Here is a 17,943-nt window from a genome sequence, read left to right on the forward strand (position 1 = left end):
GAGGTAGAGAAAACTCATGCTATTTTGTGCTAATAATAAAACAAAGTCTGTCGGCTCCACTCTTATCATTAAACGACGTGGTTTCTCTCTTAAAATTAAAACAAAACGCGTGCTGTGTTGTGTTTACAATATAACAAAGCATGTAGTTTAATAAACTTTTCGTCGTTATTGTCTGGTTCCAACAGGTTCACTCCGTCTCTACGATCACTCTTGAGCTTGATAATGGCGAACCCGGCGCAATCAAAGGGATGGATTAAGAACTTCTCGTCATTAGCTTCACGGGTTTACTTCCTCTTGATCATCCTACAGATACATTTCTTCAGGTAAATTGACACTTAAAAACAAACTCTCACCTTCGTAACTCGAACCCTCAATTTCGTCATCTAACGCGCGATGCGTCTACGAATAAGACATTTGTACAAAGCACGAGTCTTTCTCATGCATCGGTCGGCGTATTTGATTATCCTGAATCATGTTTCCAAATTTCATGTAGTAGCTTATGGGATCTCTAAGCTAGTTTTCATTACCTAATCGAATTGAATCAAAGAGAAAGTTTGATAATTGTTTGTGGGTTTGAACTTGATCAGTAGCATTCATTCACTTGGTTCTCTCTCTCTCTCTCTCTCTGGTTAAATCTGACTTGAATCACAATCTGGAAACAGGGTTCCATGTAGATCTGGAATGTGTTTGTCTCCCATCCACGTGACATCATCTCAGTTGATTTCTAGTGAGATCTTCCCTGTTCCGATGATTAAGGCTCTCCTATACCCTTTGGTGCTATCGTCAATGGTCTTGCCACCAACATGACGTTTCCCAAGTGGGATAATGTGTTGGATCCTTACAACCTCACCGATGTCAAAGAAGCATCTGCAGCTCCTGATCTTCAGCGCCAGAGGTTTGGTTTATTCTCAATCGCTTGCTTTGCTTTATGTATTAACCGGTTAGTTACTAAGTAATTGCAGGGAGCTACTTTTCTGTAGCTGGGGCCTTTGTGCGTTTGCTAAAGCCCGGTAGTATGGGGATGTTTGGATCGTTGCTGCTAGTTTGGGGTCTTGTCAAAGAAGGGATCTTAAAGAAGCCAATGAATACTGACCCACAGGGGACTGTTTATGTGTACCCAACCATGGTGATTGCTATGATCTGCGTTTTCTCTATGATAAATTATAACTTAAAGAAAGCTACTAGAGCCGCTCCTGCTCGTCCCATTGCGAAACCTCTCATGAGCTCTTCAAATTCTAAGCTCAAGTGAGTCTTTTTTGCCATTGCTAGAAAGGAAAATGAAATTGTCGTTTTGCTATATGCTTTCACTTTCCTTGTGTTTTGTTGTTTTCTGGGGGTCTGCTAAGTATTCAGTATCTTTCAGTATCAAAAACTACATGTATACAGTTTTTAACGAGTTTTGTATCACACCACATGAGGTTCCAGTAGAAAATCATAATTGCAGTTTTATTATCCGTTAATAATCCCATGGTCTTGCTTTTCTCCACTTGTTCATGTCACAACTTCTAAACTGTTATTCTTGCGCAATGAATCCTTGATTCCTTGATATATATGCACCTCTATAACTTCTCATTACAGATCTGAGAAGCCTATAAGAGTCGCCAAAAGATATTCAGATGACTGGTAAGTCACCCACCAGCGGTATTCCTTTTTGGTCAACGTGTGGTATCACATGTTAAAAGAGTATTTGTGAGAGGCAGACACGATTTGGCGTTGACATTTTAATTCCTGTCCGTATTTTTTAATCTTTCTCCAGTAGTGCAAGAGACAAGCTGTCTCTCATCTTTACCAAATTCAAGGCTCCGTTTTAGTTGAAGCCATATGATTCATGACTCAAAATCAGGCTATTATGGAGCCATGGAGGATCATAAACTGAGGTATCTACAGAGTTTTATTCTTGGAACAGCTTTAAGTTTACAGGACCTTGTTATAGTAGCAAGGACATGGGAAGAAAACGCTCGTAACTGTTACGCCGAAGATATAAGACTTGGTTGCGATGATTTTGTGAAAATGTTAACCGTGGAAGCAAGTTTCCTAGTTGAACTTCTTATGAGGTCTCAGTTTGATGTGAACAGCGGTATGGAGGATAGGATATATGGGAAGCAAAACATGATTGGCGATGTGAACCATGACATTATGTTACTTGAAAACCAGCTTCCATATTTTGTTGTGGAGGGGATGTTTGGATTGCTACATGTTGACTACAGACGGGGACTACCTCCTCTTAGTCGAATCATTCACAACCACTTCAAGAAGTTCTGGATGAGTATCCCTTCATTTTCAAGAAGCATTTCTGATTCGGAGATTTGCCATCTTGTTGACCTTCTTAGATCTATTCATCTGCCATTGGTTTTGAGCTTTCCTAGAACAAGCAGGGGAGGATCGACTCTACGCTGAGTGCAAAAAAGATTCATAACGCCGGCGTGAAGCTCAAGCCTGCAGACATCAACACCTGCTCACTAGACATAAGCTTCACCAATGGAGTTCTTACTATTCCCAAAATCAAGATCAGTGACATCACAGAAGCCCTGTACAGAAACATCATCTTGTTTGAGCAATGTCATCGCTTAGATGCTTACTTCTTCCACTATATGAGGTTCCTCAGCTGCTTCCTCAGATCCCCCATGGATGCTGAATTGTTCATTGGCAATGGGATCGTCGTGATCAGGCGTGGAAATGCAGAAGATATCTCGAGGCTGTTCACTACCATATTGAAGGAGGCAACTCAGATAAGTTACAGCGGGTTTTATTATCAGACGGTCTATGAGAATCTACAAGGGTTTTGCAACAGGCCTTGGAACAAGTGGAAAGCAACTCTGAGACGTGATTATTTCCACAATCCTTGGTCAGCTGCTTCCGTTGCTGCTGCTGTTTTTCTTCTGCTGATGACTTTCATACAGGCTCTATGCTCTATATCAGCATTGGAACTTGTGAGGCAGTGATTTGAAAATCATGATCTAGATTGTTTCTTTGTTACTCTAACATTCTCCATGTTGTTTATTTTGCTTCTCTTCTTGATTTTAACTCCTTGTTTCTCAATAGTGTTATCTTTACAAGATACATTACAACGAATGCTTTTGTTTTGACCGTTACGGACTTGTATCCAAATTAAATAAGATAATTTAAATGACTAGGATGCAAGCGTCTGTTGTCCAAAGGTTTGAATAATTGCCTTCCAAACAATAGACCTAGGTTCGACTTCGGTCAGAAGTTTGTGAATCTTCTTACTATGCAACTCATCTCCAAGGAAAGCGAATGTGAGATGAGTCCTTTCTTTCTGAGAAAGAAGAAGATGAAGAAGACCCTTCCAGTAATGATAATAATGATTTGTCTAAGAAGGCCTTGGAGTTTTGATCTCTTGTCACGCTGGAGTGGAGAAGCTATCTCGGGGTTTGGAAGGAAAGTTACATGATCCTGAACAATCTATGCGCCAGTTAATAGACCTAGTGGTGGAAATGAAGAATCAGTCTTCTAACTTCCACACGTTATCTTCTCTGGTTTTGATGAATCTTAAGCTGTAAGTGATCAAATCTAACTTAGCATTGTTGTTATGATTCTCATAATCATATTAGCAATCAAGGTTATATAGGTTTTGATGCAAATAGTTTTTTTTTTTAGGGTTTGAATCAAAATCAAACAAAGACTTTGACTCAACTGATGCCATATCTCTGCTGAAATCTTTCAACTAGGGTTTTCAATTTCGATTTTCTGTTGAAATTGGGTATAAGTGAAAGGGTTAATTATAATTTCTGGTCTGATTGTTGTAATTGGATCTTAATCAATCTTAATCGGGTTGTTATTGGTCTAAAACTGGTTTACTTAACCAAAACGGTTTTAGTTTATAGGTTCAAACTGAATAATTTAATTTTGTGGGATTACGGCTTTCGAACTTTTATTTCGGAGAGATATAAGAGTTATGCTATAGTTTCATAAGAAAATAAGTTCCAAACTTTTATTTGGAAGACATCTGAGATGAGGTCATAGTATGGAAGACATATGGGAAGATACAATACTTCTCGTGGGAAAATAGTACGTTTTTCCTAGATTCCTCTTGTCACTATACTTTTAACTGTCAAAACTAACACTTGTGTTGAGTTGCTTATTACTTTTTGATATATTCATGAACAGATTGCCAAACGTTTATGGATGCTTGGCTTAGATAAGTGGCTGTCGTAAATATAGCTATTCTCTTATATGGAAAATGCTATTTCAGTGCCTAAGTTGAATAAGCAAGGGAGAGTTAAACGTCTAAATTTTTCTTTTTTTCAACTGATTTCGATTCTAAGTGCTTATATGTTTTGTGTCTTGACCAAATGATAACAATATGGGTCATTCAGACTGAAATCGTATACGCGGATAAAGCTAGAAATGGTGATCGGTTTAGCTCAACAATGGGATTTAAATCAATCCATGACGAGGTTCCTTGGTATCTGGTAAGCTTGTTTCCAATGGTATTTTAAATAAAAAAAATCTTTACAATAGTGAGATAATCTCATTTTTATAAAGTTAAAATTCTCTTCGTAAACATCCTCACAACAGGCTGATGCCACTGGCAGAGTGTATGTTGAGGGAATTCAAAAGGAAAAGGGCTTTGACTTGGTCACTTATAAAAGAAAAGTTGTGCATTCCTTAGAGAGCTGAATTTTGCTAGAGAGATTGATAATGGCCAAGAAATTAAGGTTCCATCTTTTATTTTTTATTTTTTATTTTGAATATTATGTTTCTTTTGATATGAATTAAGCAAGTAAAATGATTTCATAAATACTTGGAGTAAAACACATTGAGTGTGCTCTTAAGGTGGATTCAACTCTGGCCATTGTTGGTAATGTAAGTTTGACATTTTAATTTTCGTTTATCAACCTATTGAAATATATAAGACTAGTGTTGATCTTTTGATTCGTTAATTTTCATGCATTGCAGGCTGCAAAAGACGACAGAGAGAATATCAACATTCGAGACACACTGTTTGTTTGTCAATCTGATGTTGAATACAATGTGGCCAATCGATGGTGTTTGGACAGTCAATGTAAAAATAAATATTACTCTCATTTTATATGACAATGACTAGTATTTTGACAAATAATTGGAAGTCATATGTTTATTTCAACTTTTTTGTGCATGGATATCAGGTGGATGGCTGCATTTGTCTCTTCTTCAGTATTATTTGCAACTGAGGTATTGCTTACTTCTTGAGTGATTTGTTTGAAGATATGAAAGTTCGAATCAAATGATATTGTGGCTTTTGTTTTGTGTTTCAAAGCCTAAAGAAGTTTTCGCTTAATGAGACTTCCTCCCAAATTGCTGATGGTTTCAATTTCCTCTTCCAAGTTGTGAACTTTGTGTTTACTTCTCAACGGGAATTCTTTTCTGTCAACTATAATGTGTCTTTCCATAACAATTTCAGCGATTTGATGATGCTTGTCATTGTTTCTTGAAAAATCAGCAGAAATCAAGCATTCAGCATGGTAAAAAAATGGAATCTTTTCTCAATGCAGCATTTTTCCAAAGAGATCTAGGCACATGAAAAAGCTATTGAACAAGAAAACAATCATTCATAAAAATATCAAGTTTTGTACATATGTATAAAATTCATTGCAAGATAAAAACACAGATAATTTCAGACCATAAACACAATGAAGATGAACAAACATAAAACCAAAGCATAATTGGCCGTTTCTTTGGAGTGCTCATCCTGCCAGTTGAAAAATCAACATTAGAGGTTACAATAAACAACATTAACCTATAACACTAAAACAAATATCTTCATAAAACGAAACCCCAACATGTGAAGAACCCTCGAGAATGAAAACAAATGCATAGTGGCCTCATAGGTTGGAACATAAAGCAAATGAGAAATGAAGAGGGAAATAAAATCATCAATCCCATTTCTTAAGATAAAACATTGTGTTATTCACTATCCGGATAAATAAACAGCACTTAGTGGGAACATATTTCATAGAAAATATGTCAAAGTACAAAGATTTACAGAGTCTAAATAAAATTAAATATTTTCATACATTTGAGAGAACATAATTTATTTTGAAACAAACAAAACTCTTCCAAAAATTCATTTAGCGATGGATATTGGGACACCTGTTGGAATTCGGTTCATATCTACTCAAATTTCAAGTTTTGGATTGGATCGAGATCTGTCTCATTCGGATCAAGCAGAATCCGAAGTGGAAAGATTCTGTCCCGGTGTAATTTCTTGTGCTGATATCATTGACAATTAGAAAACATTTTCATTAGTTTATGTGTCAGTCAAATACTGTCTGCCAGATGAGTTTTTTAAGTAGCTTGCTTTTCCCAGTCTCTAGAGGCAACTATTCTATTACATAGAGATTTAAAATGGAAGTGAAGTTTCACCAAAGTTCGACCAGAGATCTTCACTAACTAACCAAAAGGTAAGTAAATTCTTCCCTACTAAAAACTGTATTTTCAGGCATCTAAGTGAATTCTTCCATTTAGCTTTAGTCGAAATTTTTAATATTAAGAATCTAATATTAAGAATGTTCTACATTTATCCCAATGAACTGTTTATCGAATGGTTGCAATTGATGTTCAATCCCGAAGAGAAGAAAGAGATCTTCTTGATTTCCTTAAAAAAGGCACTCAACTAACAAGAACAGTTCATGACATTTTAAAGAAAGCAAGGACTTTTACGGAATTGAGTCTTAATAAAATGAAAATTAATTGATGAAATATAAAAAATAAGGTGTGAAAGACTCATATATAGCTTGGTATCAAATTTCATCTAGTCTTTTCTTTCCTCCTCTTTTGTTTCTGTGAAAAAGCGATGTTTGTCACCGTTTTGTAGGAGGAAGAAACAGAGTCAAGATAAGATATTGGAAGTGTAAGGAGATTAGATGTTGGAGCTCTTGGGTTCAAGCGACCTCTCGTTGCAATCTTGATCATATTAATGTCTTACATGGCTTATTTTATATCCCAGCAAAAATCTAGGAGTCTTTAACCTTTTCAAAGTCTCGTAGGCTCAAGTTTTGTTTTTCTCTCTTTGTCATAATATACAATGTCAGATTATATATTTCAGTTCTTATGTGTGGGCTAATCTTCCATTACATCTTGCAGATGTCTAACTTGTTAAGCGAGAATTATGTATTGTTGAAGTTGAAAATGATTATTACAAATAAACATTTTCAGTGTCAACTCTACACATTAGTCCTTAATATCTGCGGATATCATTCAAACCATCCAAAACTTGTTGCATCGTTGGTCTCTTCTTCGTGTCCAACTTGATGCATCTTTTGATGAGTTTTCCCATTTGTATCACCGCATTGACAGGATAGTCGTTTCCAAGTCTTGGATCGATTATACTCATGATTTTATTCTTATCGGACAAGAAAGGTTTAGCCGAGATGGCACTTTTTATGTCTCTCGCTCCTCTACGGAAAGCTTTTAAACCAGTTAAAAGCTCAATCAAGATCACACCAAATGTATAGACATCGCTCTTCATGCCCAAATGACCTTAAACATAAACATAAGTGTCTTTAACATCGAACCATCAAAAGATTAAAAGTTAAGCAAAAGAAAAAGTATACCTGAGATTACATATTCAGGAGGTGTGTAATCAGTTCTTCCAATGAATGCGGTCGAGATACTATCTTCAAACAAGCGTAGCTCGTTCGATCCAAGATAAAACAGTTTCGCATTGTAGTGCTGATGAATTCCAAACTTAGTTGTTAATTTTAGTGAAGGTCATAAACAATAAAAGTTTAAAGTTTGGTCATAAACAATAAAAGCATAAGAGGTGAAATGATATATCTAGAAGAGTGGAATAGTCATTACACAAAAGTTTGTTTCTACTCTACTTCTACTACTAAAGTATTGAGTTAGATGGTTTGACTATAACCTAAAACCAATTAGTAATAAATGGAATGATATATCTATTTTATATATTATTTAAGATCTTTTCCAACTCCTGATGTAAGACATTGTTTGATTGTAACATAGAGTCATTACCTCGTCAAGGAAAATGTCATGCATTCCGAATTCTCGAGATAACGCTCTGTTATTAACCGAGTGGAGAAATGCAAGACATTGAGCTGTTTCAATGGCTATCTTAAGCCGTATTTCCCAAGGCAAGGTTTCTTCTTCTTCTGTTGTGAGAGTCATGAAACTGTATACTAAGAAACTACACTCATTTTTCAAAGGACCCATTAATTAAAAGAGATCTTAACTTCCAAAAATGTGAGCTTCAAGACTTCCTTTGTGGAAGCATTCAAGAACCAAGAGTGATTCTTTAACTTCACAGCAATAGCCTAATAGTTTGACCAAGTTTGGATGAGAAATCTTTCCTAGGCACCTAATTTCTGCCTGCAACTCAATAATTTTTGTGACCACCAGATACATACGTATAAGTGTAAATAAAATTGCATAAATATGGACATATCTTGGTTACCTTCCACTCTTCTAGTTCCTCGGAACTATGTAGAACACAGTGCATGACAGAAACAGCGAGTCCTGTTCCGTTTTTAGATGGAGAAAATGTGGTCTCATTGACGTATCCCTGGTAGAATAATCGACCGAAACCATTATTGTCAACTACAAGCCTATTATGTCCGAATTTCTTTGTTAGTTTCTTCACTTCCTTGGAGCTGAAGACTCTCAGATTCTCGTTTTCCAGCTCTATTTCCACATACAAATATAGACTTGAGTTATGTATTTAGATATTGTATGTAAGCAAAGGTGAAGTGCATTTAGAAAAGGAGATGTACCTGGAATTGGAGGGATGTTAAGAGGCTTGGGAGAAGTTGGAGGAGCCTGTTCTTTGGAAGGTTTTAGACAGTTTCCCATTGTAGATGGAGATGATAAATCTGTAGATTTTTTTTTTTTGTTTCAAGATCTGAACATATCTTCATTTTGGTTTTTTAAGAGGTTGAAATTGATTCCAAGTGTGAATGTAGCTTCAGAAAAGGTTGGATACTGCCTCAGAATTCAACCCTTTGAAAGAATCAATTTCTCGTAAAATGCAAAAAAGCAAATAAGTCAACAATAACCCACAAAAATCAAGTGCTCCTCCGTTCATTCAATGTGGACATAGCGTAAACCCATTTAGTTTCATACATCAAATTCTTTACTTTTCTTTGCTATTTTCCAAGAAAATAAGGATTCTCCATTTTTCAGAAAATATATTTTTACCAACTTTTAAAAGACAATAACTCAGACCCAACACTTTTGTTGCTGTTGCCAGTAACAAATAAAATGGCAATATACCCAAAAACAACACATATCAATATCATTCATTACAAATGGAGTTGCAAATAAAAGGGGTCAAAAGACCAGACTAATCTGCCAAACAACTCAGATTTGCACTCCCAAAAACTATACATTTTTGTCCATCATTTCCCCTAAGATTACTTCATTGATACAACACCCTCGTTACTGTACTTATTATGGGTGTGCAAACATAAATAAAATAAAGAAACTTCACAACCAAGGATTCATCAGATCAGGCAGATACAGTTGCATTGGGGATAACAGGTGCAGGTGATGCAACGACTTCAGTAGCTGCCTTCTTTTGTGCTGAAGCCTTTGAGGTTGAAGGGCCTGATTCAAAGATATCCAACGTCTCTGGAAGGTTTTCTTGAGTTTCATCGCTGTATATCTACAGGAAGAGAGATCATTACATGAGTCAACTATGATGTTTTATGTGAATGATTGAAGAGAGATGGCTGATGAACTTACCTCAAGCTGAGTCAGCATCTCAATGGTTGCTTCAAGGTCACCGGTATTCGCCAGGTACACATCGGTGACAGACTCTTGTGAGAGACCAGAGAATGTGACCAGAAGGTACTCAATATCCATGTCTATATCCATCTCCAAATCCAAATCATCGTCTCTTATCTGCTTGTACGCCATCTCAGATGATTTCTCAGGCGGCATGGACACTTGGACGCCTGCAAAACTTATCTCTTGTGTGGTGGGGTTGGCAAACACGAAACCTTCCACATCAGCATGGCCCGCTCTGTTGGAGAGTGGTACATATGATGCTGCATTCGGATTCAATGCAAATGCTCCTCCTCCTGGCTTCATTGCTCCTCTGTCTTGGTAAGAAAGTTACTGCCAAAACCAAATTCATATCCATTATTTACAAACAACATAAAAGAAAAAGACAAAGAAGATAGCAATAGTAACTTGTATAACACGGAAAAGACAAACCCCTAAGGTATGATAACACAAACGTTTATATAACATGACACAGACCGGAGAGAAACTGAACATATGACAAATAAGAAAGGCTCTAGAGATGTTACGTTTTAGAATCTGGTTGCGTTACTGCATGAACAAATCGATGGAGGAAAACCTAATTGAGAAATCAAGAGAAGAGTCTCCACACAAGGAAAAAAAAATGAAGGGAAGAAGGAGTGATTATATGGGGAAAGGATGGTCTTGACCTCGTCAACGAGGGACGTAAAAAGGACAAGGACAAACGAAACATCAGGAGAGAAAATGAGCTTACCAGAGAAATAAACTAGCGTTGAAGATCGCTCGACCAAAGAGAGAGAGAGAGAGACTCTAAACGTGTCAATGGAAAGAGACAAATGCCACTAGTGTAATGATGATGGATTGTATATCCGTTTTATGCGACTAACCAAGAATTAATTATTACGAGGACGTGGGGACAATTACTTGTATACCAAACCGGAAATTAGATTCATGAATTCGGTTTACAGTTTGGTTAAGTAATAATAGCAATTGATATCCATACTAGTATCAAAAAACAAAGAGTGGACAGGATAAGTAAAGTCAAAAACGCCATAGCCATGGCTCTTCTCTGTCCACTGGCTTTGATGGCCTGGCATGCTCACTACAATAGCAAAATGCTTCAGTCACCGTCTTAGGAGAGATGTACATGTTTCTGTCTGAAAAGAAAACAGATAACTTAGCTCTTTTAGAAGATGATAGACATGTTCATCTAAGAGTCTCAAGAGCTAATAATAACTTACACAAGAAAACACCAGATGATTCTGAAGCTAAGGAAGTTTAGCCTTGAAGTTAACCCGCAGCGATTTTTTCACCTCCAATTGCCTCTACGAAGGTTTTTAAAGATTCAGTTAATTTTTAACGGACTTAGAAAAATACAGGCACACTACGATACGGATTCCTACGATACTAGTACCTTAATAGCCATTTGAAACGCATGGTCAGATCTAGCTCGGTGCAAACACCATTCCATTGCCATTGCATACTCAAGGGTGTTAGGCTGAGAGCCACGCGAGGTAGACACTGCATCTCTCTGGAAAACAAATATAAAGACCAGTGAACAATACATGAGACTTGTTAAAGGACTTGTGTGTGATAGGTCAGTGTAACACAATACCGCCTCTCGTCGCATTTGAGTTTTCTGTAGTTTGGTATGACCGTAGAATGATGACAGCTTCCCTGGAGGATTTATCTTAGCAAAGACAGCAACAAGGGGCCTGTTAAACAGAGAAGAAGATCATAACGCACACATGCATACACACCATATAGCACATGAACATTTGACATGGATATGTCATAAGCGGTTTACCTCCCACTTGATAGCAACAAGCATCCCTTATCTAGTCTTTTAATAGCTCTTTCTGCACTTTGTCTTGAATTGAATATGACCAAAGCTTCACCTGTACATCAACCGGTGTGAGATGCCACAGTAATGATCCTCATTCTATTTCTAGTAACTGAGAACCGTAAATTGGTAGCTTACCAGTATGAGAAATAGTGACTGATGTACGCTCTATCATCCTCGCCGTAGATTGCTCATTCAAAGCAGAATATACTATATTCTGAAATATATTTATAGGAAGGAGAGAGAAGGGATGTTCTATGAGGTCACATTGATTAATCAAATACAAAGTACGTTTAAGAGACTTCTAAACAAGCTCTTTAGAATCGATAATACCTGCACTTCATCCGATGTGTACGTAGGATCCAAGTTTTGAAGAAGAACCAGTCTCTCTTCCTTTTCTGCTTCCCTCATACTTTCTTCCCAAGGCTGGCCATGGTTTAGAAAATCTTAAAAGTCAGAAACTATCAAGAAAATTTAGAAACGAATATAGGTGAAAATACTTACAAGAGGTCGAAACCATTTGCTGTTTACCTGAGATCAATAAAAAAGGAAACACAAATCTATTAGATGAACCTCCATGCTTACAAGCACTGTGGTAACAAGTAAACATAATGAGAAAATGACAGAACATCACTAGAATCCTACAACATACAAACCTGCTACTACTAGAATCAAAGGCAAAATCCTCATGAAACAGCCAGGTTCCAAACCAATGTAATAAAATATAAAACTTACAGCATCCGGCTTTTGTTTCACTTCAATTACTTGATAACCTCTTTCATAATCATCTGCCAACTCCTCAGCGCGTTTTAATAGCCTACCATCAAAGCTAGGCTTCTTTGCAGTTTTTGCGTCTCTTCCTTCAGAAACTGACACACCAAGATCTCGCTTCTCCTTGACCAAACTGGGCTTCTCAGGAGGGACTTCATCTCCTGTCTCTTTGTCTTTAGGTCTCTTAAAAGCTTCCGAACCTCTTTTACCATCAGAACTAATATCTCTAGGTCTCTTAAAAGAACCTGTATCTCCTTTACCATCAGAACCATCTAGTTTCCGTTTCTTTTGAGGCCTATCATCAAATCCGCTTGACTCTTTACTGTATCTTTCTCCAGCGGCAGCGAGCATAGATTTTTGTTTAGCCAATGGATTCTTAACATCATTTGCTTGGGGTTTCTCGGAACTGGAATGATTTACCCTGGAGTCAGAATCTTCACAAGTGTTACTGTATCTTTCTTCTGCAGGCAGAGATTTCAGTTTAGTAAATTGCTTTGTAACTTCTCTTTCCTGAGCTTTGTTGCCATCACAATGATTTCCTCTAGAACCAGAAGCTTCACAAACGTCATGGTCTTTAAGATGGACCGTGCTTTCCTGCACACTAGAATCCTTGTTAGACCTTTCTTCTGCAAGTTTACTGTGACCTTTTTCTTTCCCTTCTTCACGACTATAACTGCTTTCTCTAAGGTCAGAAGATTCAATAGAGTTGTCTTCAGTTTCCGGAACTGAAACACAAGCTGGAAGACTGTTTAGTTTCAAACTATCTGGATTTACATTTATGTCTTCTTGAACTTTCTGTACATTAGTTGCTTCTTGCTTACTACCAGCTCTGTTGAAGAGAAACATAACTGCATATGATGTAAACAAAATAATCAAGTTATAGCTATAGATCACATAGGAGAAACATGAAAGCTAAAGAAATGTACCGTCAACTCCAGCAATTTTATCATCTATTGTATCCAACACTCTAGAGCTTCCAACATCAAATACTCGGCGAAACACAAAGTCTGCTGACTCAATTTCTTCATCTGTGGGTTGTGGATTCCTTTTATCCTTCGAAATGCATACAACAGAGCATTTTCCACAGATTGCTTCCTAGTGAAAACAAAGTTTATCAGTAAAAAAGTGGTGCAGAGGCCAACCATCGATTACATAAGGAGGAGAATGAGTTACCAGTGGGTTGACATTAGCGAGGCCAGGACCTTCACCAGACGCCAAAAACAGTTCCTTTGCAAGTACATCTTGGACTCCTTCAAGTAAACGCGGCGAAATCTCAGAAGGTCTAAAGAACCAGAGAAGCTTGACTTGCCTTGGGTTTTTAGCACGCTTATTAGTGTGTTCCCAAATTTTAATGATCTTAGCAACAAAGAGTTCGTGAGAGTCTGGTTCATTGGCATCGCCGACTAAGACAGAGTCATAAAGAGAGTATTCATCACCGTCAAAGGTGAAAGATTCATAGAACTGGACATCTTTCTTCTTCCCACCGACTATTCTCTTTTTACCCCACTTAAATTCTAAGCATTCATCTCCTGATGCCTCTCTCATCCTCTACAAAAAAGAAGCTTTCTACCTGGAACAAGCAGCAAAAAAGTGCAGTTAAATCAAAATTGCTAAGTCTGACTCTGATTCAAGGTAAAGATTAGACACTGTGTGTCTTAGTGTTTGACAATATGTACAAAAGATAATCTATCTCAACAAACTAAGCAATCGTTATTAGCGTTGTGCATTAAATAAAACCATCCAATACACTGGACTAATATGTGCCATGACCAAACCATAAGTAGTCAGGACTCAGTAGCAGCAAGTTGGTTGATCCACGAAGAGTATAATATTTAAAGAACCAAGATCAACAAAACTACCCAAAGGTGACATTTTTAACGCAATGTAGGTTGATATAATAAGCTTTTTAGTGTTCTTGAAAAACAAGGATTAACTGGTAAACAAGACTACTAAAAATGACAACTTTTCTTTACCTTCTTCACACTGGAGAAATCAAAGTTTCCAACTTCACTGGTGAGTCCGAACAGATGATCGAACCCTAGAAACCAATGCTCGAAACCAGAGCAACCCCGAGTTCGATTAGGGAGAGGGAAAACGCATGATTCTTCGTTCAGCAGTTACGCTACTTCCTCCCCTCTCGTCAAATCTCTTTTCTTGATATTTTAAATTTTGTCGAAGATTTGTTGCAGTTTTCAAGAGAACTGCTGTATAGGGATCACTCAGTTCATGTTATTTAATTGATGAAACCGCTTGTCTTTGCCTGGGCTTCTCCGTGTACTTTATTTTAAACGGATTCTCTTTCTTTTTTTTTTTCTTTTTTTTGATGGAATATTTCCTTTTTTTCCGAATTGTATAAACTTTAGATAAATTCAAAACCAATACTTATAATTTTCTTATAGATAGAACTCAATTAGTCAGATATAATCAAATTAATTATGAGTCTTTATGAAATGATTATCTCATCGGACCAGAACAAACATAAACACTCATAACTCATTGTTAAGAGAGGTTAAGATATGGTTTTCTGATTTTGACCCAAAAAAAAAAAAAAGATATGGTTTTCTGATTAGAAGAAGGACACAAAATAATGTTTAGTCTTCGTTAGTGCAGAAAAGTTTTAAATTATTGGGTTTAGAGATGCTGGGCTGTGCAATTCCTATCATAAACTTAAAACGACATCGTTTTACTTCGGAAAAAAACATTTTGCGGTGAGCGTGGATCGAACACGCGACCTTCAGATCTTCAGTCTGACGCTCTCCCAACTGAGCTATCCCCGCAAGTTGTTAAAACAGATATATACTTCGTATTGTACATTATAATACATTAGTTGCAAAAGCTAAAATAAACATATTGACTACACTAGTCTTTTGTGCACTATCAACGACAGAATACAAAAACAAAATCTTAGCGTTGCATGAATCAATAACATTGCCCAAGAAATGGTACACAAACTGTTTTTAGTTGTGCTTTGTTGTATAAGTCTCAATCCTAACAAAGATAATCTGAAAAAGTGTGGTTGGGTGGGTTCTTTAGTGTTTGAGCCAGTAGTTTCTTAGCTGAGCCATATGCAACAATATCTCGTCCCTGCCTTGGTTCGTCACACTGCTGGTCATAATCCATGGTGGTGTTGTCTCAAAGAACCCTTGGATCAAATCTTGGAACTCCTTTATATTCTCCTCCGGTCTCTTCCCTCCGTTTTTCTTCTTCTTCCTCTTGTCGCATTTCGTGAATACCATAGTCATCGGAACCTGAGATTATAGATAACACCAATTCATTCCGCAGGGACAACTAATGGGTTTAAACGGGTTCCTTAATGTTTAGAAACAATTCTTTATTTTTATACCTGGTTTTGACCAAGCCAGCTAGCGTAGTCAAGATCGATTTGCTTTGCAGGAAGGCTGGCATCAACTAGCAAAAATACTGAGACTAATGTTGATCTGTTCAGGAAATAGTCTTTGGTGAATTTGTTCCAATCTTTTTTGAGCTCATGCGGTGCTGATGCATACCTGCAATTAACAAAAGCATCAACTTCAGTTTTTATAAGCGAAAGTCTGAGAAATTTCCCAGGACACAAACTGTAACTGCAATTGAGAGTATGATTGAAAGGTGAAAAGACTGACACAAAGTTTCAGAACATTCTCATGGCAAAGGTTTCATAAGCAAATGAAAACAAAAAAGATATACAAGCTTAAACTTACCCGTAGCCAGGCAAATCGACCAAGTACCAATTGTCGTTGATCCGGAAATGATTAATGCATTGCGTCTTCCCTACATGACAAATAAATAAATGACCAAGAATTATAATGGAACTAAAAGTATGCTTCATTTTTAAACACTCTAGAGAAGAAGAAAAACATTAATTCTTGCAAGAATCTCTTCTAAAGGAATAAATGCGCATAAACAATCCAATGGTAGGATTGCTTTACGGTTGTACAATAACTTTACAAGCATTATCCAATCTAACAGATCGTAAGAACAAGTTACATCTCCACACTATACTGACAGTACGTCCAATAAACATCCAAATCCCATTGGCATGAAACTGTTAATAGCAAGAAAGATCAAGCATAACAAATTAATCAAAGATTCCGTAGAGTGACGCAGCCTTGGTAACCATTAATATCACCTGAACAAGTACTAGGAACCAGCAAATAACGATACTACAAACGAAAACGTGTTCGGTCTAAACAAGTGTTGTTTACTAAGGTGTGAAATTGTTATAGCAAGACCAAGCATAGACAGTGCCAGTGCCCCCCTTCACAATCACTAGGAACCAACATATGCGAATGATAAAACAAATATGTTCTTCCTAACCAAGCGAGGGTAGTGTGTTGACTCTGTCCTATTGAATATTAATCTAGACTAGAGATCGTTTCCCACTTGGGCACAACAGAATTTAAATACTATAGAAGCACCATTTCAATCAAGTGACCAAAACTTCAAACAAAAGCAAACTGATTTCTCCTCACTGCTTTACCAACGCTCTAATATTCTCCTCACGAACACCATGAACTGAGTAGATCACTCTGTCCTTCAATTCAATTCAAATTCACATGACATTTAAATTGGAAAAGCCATGCTTCCCACTTAAGAGGAGCAAGCAAGTATATCGGCAAGTTCAAAAAGCCACTATCCACACCAAAGAACGAAACTTTTGCCACTATCCCCACCAAAGAACAAAGCTTTTCTATCCACAAATCTAATTACACCTAAAATAATATCCAATTATACTCACGACGGAGCAAAACTTATCTTACCAGGTTTCTTAGACGTCAAGGCAAGTCGTTTCCTTTTCACCAACGAATTGAGCAGCGAGGATTTCCCAACATTGGACCTCCCGACAAGCGCGAACTCCGGCAGCCCATCGGCCGGACAATCTTCCGTCCGGACACTGCTCTTCACATAGTCTGCCTGGACCACCTGTGCGTCTCTAGCGTACTTGCTCAGCACTATGTTCGAGCCCTTCAGTATCCTAGCCGCCAGCCTCGACGGGTCGTCGCCGGAGATATCCGTCTCCGGCGGAATAAAAAGCTTGTCGAGCGGAATCTCCATCGGAGCATCTTCTAGATGGGATGAATCCGAGACCGGCAGTGGTACGGGTTCAACCGTGGCGAGACTGGAGAAAAGGGTTTTGGCTAGCTTAACCGGCGGGTTAGGGTTTATGAGATTGAAATGCGAAGAAGCGAGAGAGAAATGGGATTTGGCGAAGATGGAGAGATGAAGTCTTGGAAGCTGAGCTAAAATCATTATCTTCACTTCTTTTATATCAGTATAGTCGTGTGTGTAGTTTTCTCTATCTAGATTCTGAGAGCAGCCATGGATGTTCGAGGAGAGAGGTTGAAGAAAATATCCGCAGCGAAACGCAGCGTTTTGTTGGTGGAAGCTGGGCGAGAACTTTTTTTATTTAAAATTCGTCCCCTATGTTTTCACCATTGTGTAAATTCGCCACAATCTTCTATTAATAGATAGTTCATCTAGTATAATGATGAACAGGTTAACTTTATACAGTAAAAATAATATAATTCACAGGTAAAACTGGTTTTCCTGGTAAAATTATGACTAATAAGAATGTTTTATAAGGTTATCTCATGTAAAATCTTAATCAT

General features: G+C 37.4%; 4 protein-coding genes, 1 non-coding gene and 2 pseudogenes across 6 annotated transcripts; 2 read left to right on the forward strand and 5 right to left on the reverse strand.

Annotated features, from left to right (window-relative positions):
• Positions 1-182: 182 nt before the first annotated feature.
• LOC106366765 lies at positions 183-3,133 on the forward strand (annotated as a pseudogene).
• Positions 804-1,249, forward strand: LOC125575423. Its single transcript, XM_048752887.1, has 2 exons — positions 804-900; positions 963-1,249. The coding sequence occupies exons 1-2, from the start codon at positions 804-806 to the stop codon at positions 1,247-1,249; spliced, it is 384 nt and encodes a 127-aa protein (XP_048608844.1).
• A 3,983-nt stretch (positions 3,134-7,116) lies between the features above and the next one.
• On the reverse strand, positions 7,117-9,027 carry LOC106366763 (putative inactive serine/threonine-protein kinase At5g11400). The gene is made up of 6 exons (XM_013806425.3): positions 8,733-9,027; positions 8,417-8,643; positions 8,196-8,331; positions 7,978-8,114; positions 7,557-7,674; positions 7,117-7,482 (listed from the first exon to the last, which is right to left on the reverse strand). The coding sequence occupies exons 1-6, from the start codon at positions 8,809-8,811 to the stop codon at positions 7,181-7,183; spliced, it is 999 nt and encodes a 332-aa protein (XP_013661879.1). The 5' UTR covers positions 8,812-9,027; the 3' UTR covers positions 7,117-7,180.
• A 201-nt stretch (positions 9,028-9,228) lies between these two features.
• On the reverse strand, positions 9,229-10,117 carry LOC106364412 (annotated as a pseudogene).
• A 517-nt stretch (positions 10,118-10,634) lies between these two features.
• LOC106364411 (protein ANTI-SILENCING 1) lies at positions 10,635-14,622 on the reverse strand. 2 transcript variants are annotated; one of them, XM_013803992.3, is made up of 12 exons: positions 14,311-14,622; positions 13,511-13,907; positions 13,264-13,432; positions 12,302-13,185; positions 12,071-12,097; positions 11,900-11,992; positions 11,705-11,783; positions 11,531-11,621; positions 11,339-11,438; positions 11,138-11,254; positions 10,965-11,048; positions 10,635-10,876 (listed from the first exon to the last, which is right to left on the reverse strand). In XM_013803992.3, exons 2-11 carry the CDS (start codon positions 13,880-13,882, stop codon positions 10,992-10,994), a joined length of 1,989 nt encoding a protein of 662 aa, XP_013659446.1. In that variant the 5' UTR covers positions 13,883-13,907; positions 14,311-14,622; the 3' UTR covers positions 10,635-10,876; positions 10,965-10,991. The 2 variants fall into 2 exon arrangements, with proteins under 2 accessions (XP_013659446.1, XP_013659447.1); XM_013803993.3 differs by having other exon boundaries at positions 10,635-10,880; positions 14,311-14,621.
• Positions 14,623-15,041: 419 nt separating this feature from the next.
• TRNAF-GAA lies at positions 15,042-15,114 on the reverse strand. Its single transcript has one exon. It is a non-coding gene; the product is annotated as a tRNA-Phe (tRNA).
• A 127-nt stretch (positions 15,115-15,241) lies between these two features.
• LOC106366762 (GTP-binding protein At2g22870) lies at positions 15,242-17,696 on the reverse strand. The gene is made up of 4 exons (XM_013806424.3): positions 17,095-17,696; positions 16,036-16,105; positions 15,681-15,843; positions 15,242-15,585 (listed from the first exon to the last, which is right to left on the reverse strand). The coding sequence occupies exons 1-4, from the start codon at positions 17,582-17,584 to the stop codon at positions 15,367-15,369; spliced, it is 942 nt and encodes a 313-aa protein (XP_013661878.1). The 5' UTR covers positions 17,585-17,696; the 3' UTR covers positions 15,242-15,366.
• Positions 17,697-17,943: the final 247 nt, after the last annotated feature.

The sequence above is a fragment of the Brassica napus genome, chromosome C3, assembly GCF_020379485.1.
Source record: "Brassica napus cultivar Da-Ae chromosome C3, Da-Ae, whole genome shotgun sequence".
Classification (NCBI taxonomy): Eukaryota; Viridiplantae; Streptophyta; class Magnoliopsida; order Brassicales; family Brassicaceae; genus Brassica; species Brassica napus.